General features: G+C 43.0%; 1 protein-coding gene and 1 long non-coding RNA gene across 11 annotated transcripts; one reads left to right on the forward strand and one right to left on the reverse strand.

The window, feature by feature from the left end:
• Positions 1-1,593: 1,593 nt before the first annotated feature.
• Positions 1,594-7,521, reverse strand: si:ch211-199g17.2 (uncharacterized). 10 transcript variants are annotated; one of them, XM_064983249.1, is made up of 6 exons: positions 7,433-7,521; positions 6,369-6,420; positions 5,948-6,264; positions 5,521-5,646; positions 4,930-5,434; positions 1,594-4,192 (listed from the first exon to the last, which is right to left on the reverse strand). In XM_064983249.1, the coding sequence occupies exons 2-6, from the start codon at positions 6,391-6,393 to the stop codon at positions 2,271-2,273; spliced, it is 2,895 nt and encodes a 964-aa protein (XP_064839321.1). In that variant the 5' UTR covers positions 6,394-6,420; positions 7,433-7,521; the 3' UTR covers positions 1,594-2,270. The 10 variants fall into 10 exon arrangements, with proteins under 10 accessions (XP_064839321.1, XP_064839320.1, XP_064839319.1 ...); XM_064983248.1 differs by lacking the exon at positions 7,433-7,521 and adding an exon at positions 6,873-6,958; XM_064983247.1 differs by lacking the exon at positions 7,433-7,521 and adding an exon at positions 6,833-6,920.
• Positions 7,510-8,577, forward strand: LOC135551952 (uncharacterized). Its single transcript, XR_010457394.1, has 2 exons — positions 7,510-7,596; positions 7,740-8,577. It is a non-coding gene; the product is annotated as an uncharacterized LOC135551952 (long non-coding RNA).
• Positions 8,578-11,820: the final 3,243 nt, after the last annotated feature.

An 11,820-nucleotide genomic window follows, 5' to 3' on the forward strand; every position in this document is an offset into this window, starting at 1 on the left:
TCAAACATCTCATTCCAAAATCAGGGGTATTAATATGGAGTTGGTCCCCCCTTTGCTGCTATAACAGCCTCCACTCTTCTGGGAAGGCATTCCACTAGATGTTGGAACATTGCTGCGGAGACTTGCTACCAGTTGGGTGATTAGGTCTGGCGAAGGTGTTCGATGGGGTTGAGGTCAGGGCTCCGTGCAGGCCAATCAAGTTCTTCCAAACCATTTCTGTATGGACCTTGCTTTGTGCACAGGGGCATTGTCATGTTCAAACAGGAAAGGACCTTCCCCAAACTGTTGCCACAAAGTTGGAAACACATGATCATCTAGAATGTCATTGTATGCTGAAGTGTTAAGGTTTCCCTTCACTGGAACTAAGGGGCCTAGCCCGAACCATGTAAAAAACAGCCCCAGGCCATTATTCCCCCACCACCAAACTTGATACTAAGCATTGGGGCAGGTAGCGTTCTCCTGTCATCCACCAAACCCAGATTCGTCCATCGGACTGCCAGATGGTGAATCACGCATCACCACTCCAGAAAAACGCCTTTTCAATGCTCCAGAGTCCAATTGCGGCGAGCTTTACACCACTCCAGACGACGCTTGGTATTGCACATGGTGATCTTAGGCTTGTGTGCGTGCGGCTGCTTGGCCATGGAAACCCCTTTCATGACGCTCCCGCCAAACAGTTTGTGCAGACATTCCTTCTAGAGGCAGTTTGGAACTCTGTAGAGCGTAAAGATTGTCTGTCCCCTGTTGCAACACTCACTACAGCACTCGGCGGTCTCGTTCTGTGAGCTTGTGAGGCCTACCACTTCGCAGCAGAGCTGTTGTTTCTCCAAGATGTTTCCACTTCACAATAACAGCAATTACAATTGACCGAGTAGCTCTAGACAAACTGACTTGTTGGAGAATGTGGAACCCTATGACAGTGCCCCGTTGAAAGTAACTGAGCTCTTCAGTAAGGCCATTCTACTGCGAATGTTTGTCTATGGAGATTGAATGGCTGTGTGCTCGATTTTAAACACCGGTCAGCAACAGGTGTGGCTGAAATAGCCAAATCCACATATATATCTACACACACAAAAATATATATATATATATATATATATATATATATATATATAGTCTGTAAAAGAGAGTGACAAAATTACACACAAAAAAATCAATGGAGGCCCCCCTGGAGGTCAGGGCCCCTGGCTCAACTACCTTACCTAGCCATCTTAAAATGTTTTGCTGACATGGGCTTATTGAGCAACTGTCATAAGTGGGAAACTACTGATAAACAACAAAATGTCAAAATTGCACCTGGTGTATTCTACTTTTCAGAAGTGAGTTGAGACCCGACAGTTCCTTGAAAAAGAAAAAGGGCAGCGCAGTCTGCCTATAGGAAGAGGCAAATCCAAGTCTGTCATACCTGCTGCACATAAACATTTTTGGGGAATAATCTTCAAATCAACACTAATAATTCAACAAATGGAATCAAATCTACTCAGTTAAGCCAATGTAAAAGGTGTGTGAACCAAAGTATAACACTGGCCAAAGCTGTTGTCACACTGAAATAAACCCAACTTCATGAGGGAAGCACACATGGCAAGTATGAAAAACATTTAAAAATAAAACTGTTTATTTTAACAAGTGTTGTGTTTCTGAACCTCATTTTAAACAACTTATTCAGCTCTGCTTTCCTCAGCTGGTCGAACTGAAAACTAATACAGCACCTCCTTCTAGACAGTTCTGAAAAGGTCAATGTTGAACCCCTAATTGATCCCCCTTATTGTGTAAAATAAACCTTAGGTTATATTTACGTTTAGATTTTTTTTTGCATTAACCAAAATATTTGTTGTTGAAAAATAGATTTCCCTTCTTCATAATGTCTCTAATTGGTCGCTGAAGCAGCGTTTCACAAACTGAGTTCATAATATTATAAAATTTAGCCAGTGTTCAACATGTTGTCTATTTATCCATCTCAGCTCCATCTTGATTCGACGGCAGAAGACAAACAACTTAAAACAAACAAGTCTTGTATAAATCTGAATTGGTAACAGAATTGAACCGGTGAGTTGAATCGTTGACAGTTGTCAATGAGATTTCATGACATCATACAGGGGAAGTACCTAAAATCAGCACTTATACAATGGATGGGATACTGTTGGTTTAAGACAGCTATAAAAACAATAGAACCTAGAGTGTATAAAACACACAAAATACCTGTCCATTTAAAACAGTGCCTAAAGTGCCACAAATAACTATCCTGGTGGATTTATGTATGTGTGTGGTAATTAGACCCAGGGAGGTCCTGGTCCTGGAGCTGCCCAGGGACTCTGGGCAGGGCTGTGGCCCAAGTAGGCTCCTCTGTAGTGGGGAGGGCTGGGAGGTAAGGCTGGGCCGTGCTGGGGGGACAGAAAGCCTTCATGTCCTGGAAAGAAGGACTGAGGGAGGCAGGGTCTAGACACCATAACAAATGGGGGGCTGGGAAGCCTTCTGTACTCCTGTGACTGCACACCCCTCATCTTCATGGGGAAGGGACCAGAGTGGGGATTGGGTCCAATACCCTGGGGCATTGTATTGTGGGGGTACAGGAGGACCTGGGGTGTAAACTCGTCAGGGTTAGAGTGAACAAAGTGCGGGCCAGGGGTGGTTCTAAACCAATCAGAAACCACTTGGTAGGGGTCGCAGTTTATTCTGTGGCCCTCTGGGAATGACAGGTAGGAGCCAGGGTCAGTCTCATACTCCTGCGGAACTGATCTATAGGTGTCAGGGGTCAGCTGTGTGCCTCCATAGGCCCATGCTTCTCTGTACTCAGCCTCACATAACTGCACCTGCTGCATGGCTGCCATGTCACCCATACGACTGCTCATCTCTTCTCGGTGAAGGGCTGGCCCTGCCTGATCTCTATGAAGGGCTATGTCATGTCTGAGATCTGCTGTGTCAACCATATGAAGCCCTACGGCGCCCCGATGAGTTCCTGTGAACCCCTGCGCCTGGTGCCGTTGTGGAGGCTGGCCTTGCAAATACTGTTGGTGGTAAAAGTCTGAGTTCTCCTCCCTCTCTCCATCCTTTCCTTCCTCTCTCTCCCCCTCCTCCACCATGACCTCCACGATGAGCCCAACTCCATTCTGAATTTCAGCTCTGCATCGCTCCTCTTCCTCCATCAACTGACGGTCAGTTAGCTCCTCTCCTGTAGCATACCAACAGTCAGTTGTCACTTCTGTTGTAAAAGACTGATTGTCAGTTGATCGTTCTCCTGTTTGGTACATTTTGTCAGTTGACCTGCTTCCTGTGGAAAATCCACTGTCTGTTATCCTCTCTCTAGTAGAGTACAGACTGTCAGTTGTCCTGTCATCCTCTGCAAGCCTCTGTGCCCCAGAATGACACTCATTCCCCCTCTCCTCCTCCTGTTCTTCTTCCATTAGAGGAGTGTCTGTCAAGCTCTCCTTCAAGAGACGGCCGGTAGTGAAGAGAATCGGCCCGGCAACAGACGTTGTGTCAGTGATGTCTCTGGCACAGGCCAGACCGGGGTAAATACTGCCTTGTCGGTTGTTCTGCCGCACTCGGACATGGAACTTTGTGTCAGTGAGTCGGTTATTTTCTGAATACAGATGGTCAGTTCGGTCCTGCTCTCTCCTGAGGTAAACCAGGTCAGTTGTGTTTTTCTCTCTGCCATCGTACAAAGCATAGTCGGTGAACCTCTGTTCCCCTCCGAGATACAGACGGTCTTTCTCTGTGTCCTCGTCTCCCATAGTCAGCTGCTGATCAGGTATGGCTGGGCTCAGTCTCATAGTCGAAGTGTGTGCATGTCCCGGAGTGTGTCTCAGTCCTGGAGTGTGTGTATTTTCATGTGTGTTTCCGAGTCTTGCGGCAACTGAGTTTCCCGGCTGGCCAAGCAAACGTGAGGGAGCGGGAGAGGGTTGGAGTGAGGCATCTACGGTGGGGGAGTGAAGGGGTGAGGCATGTCTGAGGGAGGAGGGGGAGGTTTCCAGGCTGAAGGAGTTCCTCTCCAACAGCCAGGGGCCGTCCGTCATAGATAGACTGACCTTGAACACCGGCTCACAGCGAATCAGCTTTGCAGGAACCCCCTGCAGTCCCGCCCCCTTCCCCTCAGGCCCGCCCAGAGACGTCTGACTTCCAGCTGTGACGTTTGGGGTCGGGGAAAGAGAGGGGTCATCCTGCCATGATGAGGCAGGACGCTTCAGTGAAGCACCTTAAGTGAGAGACAAAAGGAGACGAAGAGAGCGAGGGAGAGAGAAAGAGGCAACGAGAGAGAGAAAGACACTCACAAAGAAGAGGAGTGATAAATGTTAGTAAAAAGTTAGATACATTTTTCTACACACAATGTGTGTAGCAGGGAATGATTCAGGGGACGTAAATCATTCAAAAATGAATTAAAGGGCCAGTGCTGTCAAAAATGTGACTTTCCTGCGTTTTATGTACATTTCCACACTAGGAGTTGGAATACTACTGTGAAAATTATGATAATGCCCTTTTAGTGCAAGAGCTGTTTGAAAAGACCGCCTGTCATTTCAGCCTGTTTTGGTAGAATGTAGTTTTGGCCTGCCTGGTGACATCACCATCCGGTAAATTAGTTAATAGACCAATAAGAGTTCCAAACCAGTCTGCCAATAACAGCTAGTTTTTGTTTTTTTCCCCCTCCCCCACTTAGACCACTCCCAGACAGTCCTAGCAAAATGACTGCTCTTGCTTGAGAAATTGCTCTTGCCAAGAAGCTATTTTTGTATATTTTTTCCAATTTTGATTGAAAACAAAATCACAGGAAGGTACTTAATTGTTATCCAAAAATTATTTGACATGGGGATGAAAACAGCTGCATTGGGGCTTTAAACTAACTGTCAAAAGGTTATTTCCAACACAGTGGTACCCAATGTCTTTAACCACCCATTAACAAAGTTGGCGCATCATCCCATGAGGTCATACACTCACCAACCAGTGGCTTGCTTCCATGGAGAAACTCCTCCTCCTCCAAAGAACTAAGCCGTGATTGGATAAAGACACCCTGCTGCAACACAGGGGACTTCTCCGATTGGCTAGATGAGTCCCGACTCTGGGTGGTCGGACTCCTCCATAGGACGGTTCGGTTGTCAAGCTGGACAACAGGCCTCTCTGGTTGGGCGGAGAGCCTCCGAGGCGATATCACGGTTCTCTGTGACTGGATGGTAAGATACTCCGACTGGACTGATTGCTTCACTGATTGGCTCTGAAGATCTCTCTGCTCCCTCCCAGTCCTGATGGCATGCAAGAGGATGAGAGCTAGCGAGAGAGAGAGAGCGAGAGAGAACGAGAGAGATCCGGGGGGGGGCTGTGAGTGACTCCGACTGGTACAAAGAAGAACAACTGATGGATGAAGGAGAAGAGAGAATATGGACTGACCACCACTCTCGCTGTGTGTTGTCATATCGTCATACATGGCAGCATCCAACTTCAGCACCTAACAGAAAGACAGGACAGAGGAGATTTGCACGCACACACACACACACACACACATCACCCCAGCATGCACAGACACACACATACCTGTACGTCCCCGGTTCCTTCTCTCTTCTCTAGTATTTGAGCCATCTCCATAAGAGGCCGGGCCAGCTTGGACAGGTCAGGAGGACTCTGCTTCCACTCTGACACAAAGTGAGGGTGATGGACTTTCTATACAACGACAGCCACAGGAGAGAGGAAACACACAAGAGGTATACATGCAGCTGTATTAGGCTAGTTGTAGGTCAGTGATTGTGTAGAGCAGTGTTTCGCATTCCCCAACGGGATGCGCATTTTTGTTTTTGTCCTAGCACTAAAACACCAGATTTTAAAAATACTCATCAAGCCTTTGATAAGAATGTGGTGTGTTAATTTTAGGGCACAAAACAAATGCACCCCTTTGTGTCCCTGGGACCAGGATTGAGAAACCCTGGTGTAAAGAGGTGTGGTTTAACACACATCCCACACTCACAATGTAGTTGTATCGGTGGAGACTCCCCATGATGTGGCTCCTGACATCAGCCTTACTGAGACGACACACACACACCTCACACAGGTACACCGCCTCAGAGTCCCTGCCGAGTGTCACACACTCTGTCACACAGCCCAGACCTAAAAACACACACATACGTGAAGTACACACAGGTCTAAAGTACACACATTGGTCTAAAACACAGATGCATAATTTACAAAAACACAGTTGTTCCTGACCGATTATGGGCTGCAGTCTGTTCTTGTTGTTCAGATACACCCTAAGGGAGTTGGACAGCAGGCTCTGGCCACACACAGCTACATGAGGATGAGAGAATGAATGAATGACAATGAAAGGAAGAAAGAGAGGATGCTGAATGGATGAATGAGGATGAATAAAGAGCTGATAACCCATTGCCTACCATTGTGTGCTCCTCCAGGCTGCATAGTGGCAGACCTCAGGTGTCAAACACCCTAACAACCGAGAAAGAGTGAGAGAAAAAAAGCGACAGAGTAGATGGAGAAACAGAGAGGGAGGCAGGGGGGGAGACACTGTGCAAACACCACAAGGTGGCTCAACAACACCAGTCACTGCAAATACGGGGCTGCAAGGGACAGAAGCAGATTTCAGCTATGTTTTTTTTTTTATAATATCGAGATAATGCATTATCTAGCTGCTATACCACACTACATCTGTCAGTTTGACTTTACAGCACCCATTTGAGTCAAGACTCAATCTCATTTTGCCATGCTCGATTGACAATTGACATTGATCCCAATCAATTTCATAAAATAGACTCCTGCTCACGTTTAACGGTGCAATGTTTCACAATATCATATTTCACACAGTTTGACCATACAAATATATTGCCAAATCCATTCTTACCAACACAAGACTTGAAAATGAAGCCGACTATCAGTCTCACCATTCGTCTTTGTTGATGATGCACGAGCATGTGAAAGGTGATGTAGCTGATTGACTGGCGTCACCAAGGTGTGCTGATAAAAAGTCAAATATAACTCAACTACAGGACTCGATCTATATTTGCGAGATAGAAGAACATACAAATCCTTAATGTAATGTAGATATAATAATTAATCACGGCAGGAACAGAGCGCAATGTGCTAAAATTGAAGAATATGTCAGCAACAACTTGAATGTGGTCACTGGCCTGTCTGGCTAACGCGTCAGCAATATTTTCTTCCAACTGGTTTAGCAAAACGAAAGTGGCTAGCCAATAGCCAAGAAACAAAACTGGAGTGTCAGGATAAAAACATTCGACAAGCTACCAAATCAAGGCTCGTATGAAAACTGAAGTATAAATGTCACTCTCGCCAAGCTATCGTTAACAATCAAATGTGTGCGAATGAAACTCCGACAGAACTTAAATTACATTAACGCTAGCTAGCCAGCAAGCAACTAGCTAGCCAGCGAGTGAAAAAAGTTATCCATATGGCTAATTAACATAACAATAGAATGACCTACCGGTCTGTACTCCACGTCAGGGGAAATGGTGTGTTTGATCTGTCTTTCTGAAATAAATTATTAAAAGAGATTACTGACACGGATTATCAACTCGACGACTGCACTGCGTAAAGCATGAGGTCAGATACAGCGGGAGAAACTCAAGAGTGCGGAACCAAAGAGGGGTGAGGAATTTATTACAGCCTGTTAATCGCACGTCTGCCTTTCGTAAATCAGAGTTTGAGCGGTAATAAAAATGATTATAATTGGATGGGTCAAAATAGTACACACTAAAACTAAATTCTCTAGTTTACTTTCATTTCCACAGGAAATCTTTGAAGAACAATGTGAGAGCTCAAAAACTGTACATTATATTGTCCTGCATGACATGAAGTTGCTATGAAACACTAAAGAACAAAACAGCCATAAAGATAATGTTGCTGTATGAAGAGTTCCCGGTCTGTGTAATGTCACCATCAACTGAACATACAAAACCCTCTGCCAGTCAAACGTGGACTGCCATCTGGAAAGATGCCTTCCAAGTTACCATCCTCAGTGAGCTGTATGCAATTCTAGCAGACATGCTCTCTCTGGCTTTACTCAGGAGCTAATGAATCTTGAACAGCTTCCTTTTCTCACCTCCACAGTCTTAATCTTTTATCCTGTTCAAGAGTTATACATTTGTCTATTGACATAGTGTTCTAATTTTATTCAATGTATGGAAATTCATTGTATTCGTCATACTAAATCTATTAGAATGAGGGTGTGTGTAATTCTTAGTGTCCTTTTAGAGTCTCAAAGAATTCGATTTAAATATGTTTATGTGATTTTGAAGGTGTGGGAGTAAAGAGGAGTTATGGGTTGTAGAAATGCACATAAGAGATGGGAACAAAGAGGGTGTACAGAAGGATGTTGTGTGGAGAGATCCCCCAAGGGTGTATAGATACATATGATGTTGCTTGAAATGTAGTTGTAGTCTTGTCTCTGCTTATAATGAGAAGAGGAACAAAATGAAAACTTTAGGACTGGTAGACTTGTGCCAGCAGTATTATGAGAATAGGCTACTATCAGTATCATGTGTGAAGGTTGTTGGGAAATGTTGATAGGAATTATAATTTGATTTAAAATTTGAGATATTAAATACACCTTGTGTTAAGGGAAATGTGGATACTGACAATACAAGGGACCTTTTGGTAAAGAGTTTGTTGTTGCAACAGGAAATCACACTTAGATACTGACATCCTGTGTATCTGCATTTTGGGGTATACTTAGAAAAACAGTATTATGCTTCATACTTAGGAAAGCAGAGTATGTTAAAAGGACAGTGTTCTCTACTGAGGGAGATAGCATGTGCATCCTTAGAAACACACATAAATCATTATACAAGTACACCCGTAAAACATTGGGCCACATAGAGCTCTGTAGTGTTGGGGACTTTCCAAGAATGGGCCTTTCCTTGTGATATGACATGGTTTGCTGACAGGTCCCTCTCGTGTGATTGAATGTGCATACACCACAGCACTTAGATACAAGTAGAAAGATGAGTAAACAAAGTCAAGAGAGATGGATAAATCAAATCTAATTTTATTTGTCACATGCTTCATAAACAACAGGTGTGGACTAACATTAAAATGCTTACTTTCTATCCCTTCCCAACAATGCAGAGAGAAAGAAAATAACTAAAAGAAAAGTAAAACACATAATAAGAGAAACACAATGAGTAATGTCAACTTGGCTATATACAAGGGTTATCAGGTAGATATGTACAGTGCCTTCAGAAAGAATTCACACCCCTTTACTTCATCCACATTTTGTTGTGTTAGATGGAATTTAAAATGTATTGAATTTAGATGTTTTTTTGCCACTGGCCTCTACACAATACCCCATAATGTCACGGTGGAATTGTGTTTTTCTAAATTTTTACTAATTATAAATGAAAAGGTGACATGTCTTGAGTCAATAACTATTCAACCTCTGTCATGGCAAGCCTAAATATGATATGAGTTGCTTAACAAGTCACATATGTTGCATGGATTCCCTCTTTGTGGAATATGTGTTTAACAGGATTTTTGAATAACTACTATTGTGGAAATATTTGTCCAATAATATTTTTCAGATACCGGAACTTGTAAATTCAAATAGACTTTATTACAAAGTAACAAGCCAGGCTGGCCCATGGACCAACTGATCTTCCCAGTCTTAGCACACTAATTTTACACACTTTCATCCTTACATAACATACATAGTCACTCCTCTTTATGTAAATGATTAATAGCCTTTTGCCACCATTATCTTTCAGTCTCACTTCTGACTTGTTTACGCCCACTTCTGATTTATTTATGCCCATTTTAGATTATATTGGTGGCGTCACCATAGTATCAATACAAAAAAGAATACACATGTTCCTAATACAGGTGCATGTCTAATAGTACTTGATTAATACACACAAACCTTCCTAATACAGGTGCATGTCTAATGGTGCCTATAATTGATTAACCAATGTGCCTGTCCAATGGCCTTCACAAGACCAGGCATGACCCAGAATGGCTAGGCCTGTGTTGATCCAGCTTTGCACAATCACATGGATTCTGCTTACACGTCTAATGGTTAACCCTATATTGATTCTGCTTACTACTCTGAGATGCATAACACATGCACTGGAAAAAGAATGGCACCTATTTGTAGATTGGTAAAGAAAAAAATAAAACAGACATTGAATATCCCTTTGAGTTATTAATTACACTTTGGATGGCGTATCAATAAACCAAGTCACTACAAAGATACAGGCTTCCTTCCTAACTCAGTTGCCGGTGAGGAAGGAAGCCGCGCAGGTATTTCACTATTAGGCCAATGGTCATTTTGAAGACTAACCTTTCCTGCCTGGCTAGGGCTAGATCCTAAAGACTCCCACTAATGCTTTACTTTCAGAAACCAGGACTCTAACTCCGTCGACTGACCAGATGCATACATTCTCAATCAGCTAACAAGAACAAAATACTTAAGTAAAATGACATGCACTTGTGTGACTCTGATGGAAACAGGGTTCAAATAAAATAAAATAGTATTTGTCACATGTGCCGTGAAATGCTTACTTACTTGCCCTTAACCAACAATGCAGTTCAAGAAAGGAAATATTTACTAAATAAACAAAAGTAAAAAATAAATTAAAAAGTAACACAATAAAATAACAATATTGAGGCTATATACAGGGGGTACCGGTACCGAGTCAGTGTGCAGGGGTACAGGTTAGTCGAGGTAATTTGTATATGTAGGTAGGGGTAAAGTGACTATGCATAGATAAAATAGTGAGTAGCAGCAATGTAAAAACAAAGGGGGGTGTCAATGTAAATAGTCCGGGTGGACATTTGATTAATTGTTCAGCAGTCTTATGACTTGGGGGTATACGCTGTTAAGGGGCCTTTTGGAACTAGACTTGGTGCTCCGGTACCGCATGCCGGTAGCAGAGAGAACAGTTTATGACTTGGGAGACTGGAGTCTTTAACAGTTTTTTGGGCCTTCCTCTGACACCGCCAGGTATATAGGTCTTGGATGGCAGGAAGCTTGGCCCCCGTGATATACTGGGCCGTACGCACTATCCTCTGTAGCGCATTATGGTCGGGAATGCCGAGCAGTTGCCATACCAGGCGGTGATGCAACCGGTGAGGATGCTCTCGATGGTGCAGCTGTGTAACTTTTTGAGGAACTGGGGACCCATGCCAAATATTTTCAGTCTCCTGAATAAACAAGTCCAGGTGGTAACTTTTAGTCATGCAAACATGCTAAATGCAAAATGTATTGATAATACATAATACTTTTGGCACCTTTAACTACCCTATGCAAAATGTTTTTTTTAATACAATTTTAATGACAGACTTTCAAGCAAAAAAGAAAATGGTTCTTACCTTTCTCTCCCCCTCAAGATGAAAAAGCTCTCAGAGCTAAGGAAAAATACCTAGAAACGGTTAAAAAAACTATCAATAAGGTAACCTTTATTTTATACAAAAATATAAAAGTAAAACAGTCAAATTTAAACAGTAATAGAAAATCTAAAAACTACTTTGGTTAAAAAATAAAAACACTCAAAAGCATTATAGCAAAACAGGGTTTCCCAACTAGCGGCCCGCGGGTGGTTTTATTTAGCCCCCCCAAGCTTTCTGAGCAATTTTCTTTAGGTGTTCCGTCAACGGGACAGTTGTAAATCATGTAGCGACGTTTGTTATGATCGCACATTTTAGAGAAACAACAAATGTCAGTACATATAAGTGTCTTATAACGGCTGAAAGCTTACATTTTTGTTAATATAACTTCACTGTCCAATTTACAGTAGCTATTACTGCAAAAAAATGCCATGCTATTGTTTGAGGAGAGCTCCTAACAACAAAACACTTTTTTCACAGCGATAGGTTTGA

This window comes from Oncorhynchus masou, chromosome 13, assembly GCF_036934945.1.
Source record: "Oncorhynchus masou masou isolate Uvic2021 chromosome 13, UVic_Omas_1.1, whole genome shotgun sequence".
NCBI classification, from domain to species: domain Eukaryota; kingdom Metazoa; phylum Chordata; class Actinopteri; order Salmoniformes; family Salmonidae; genus Oncorhynchus; species Oncorhynchus masou.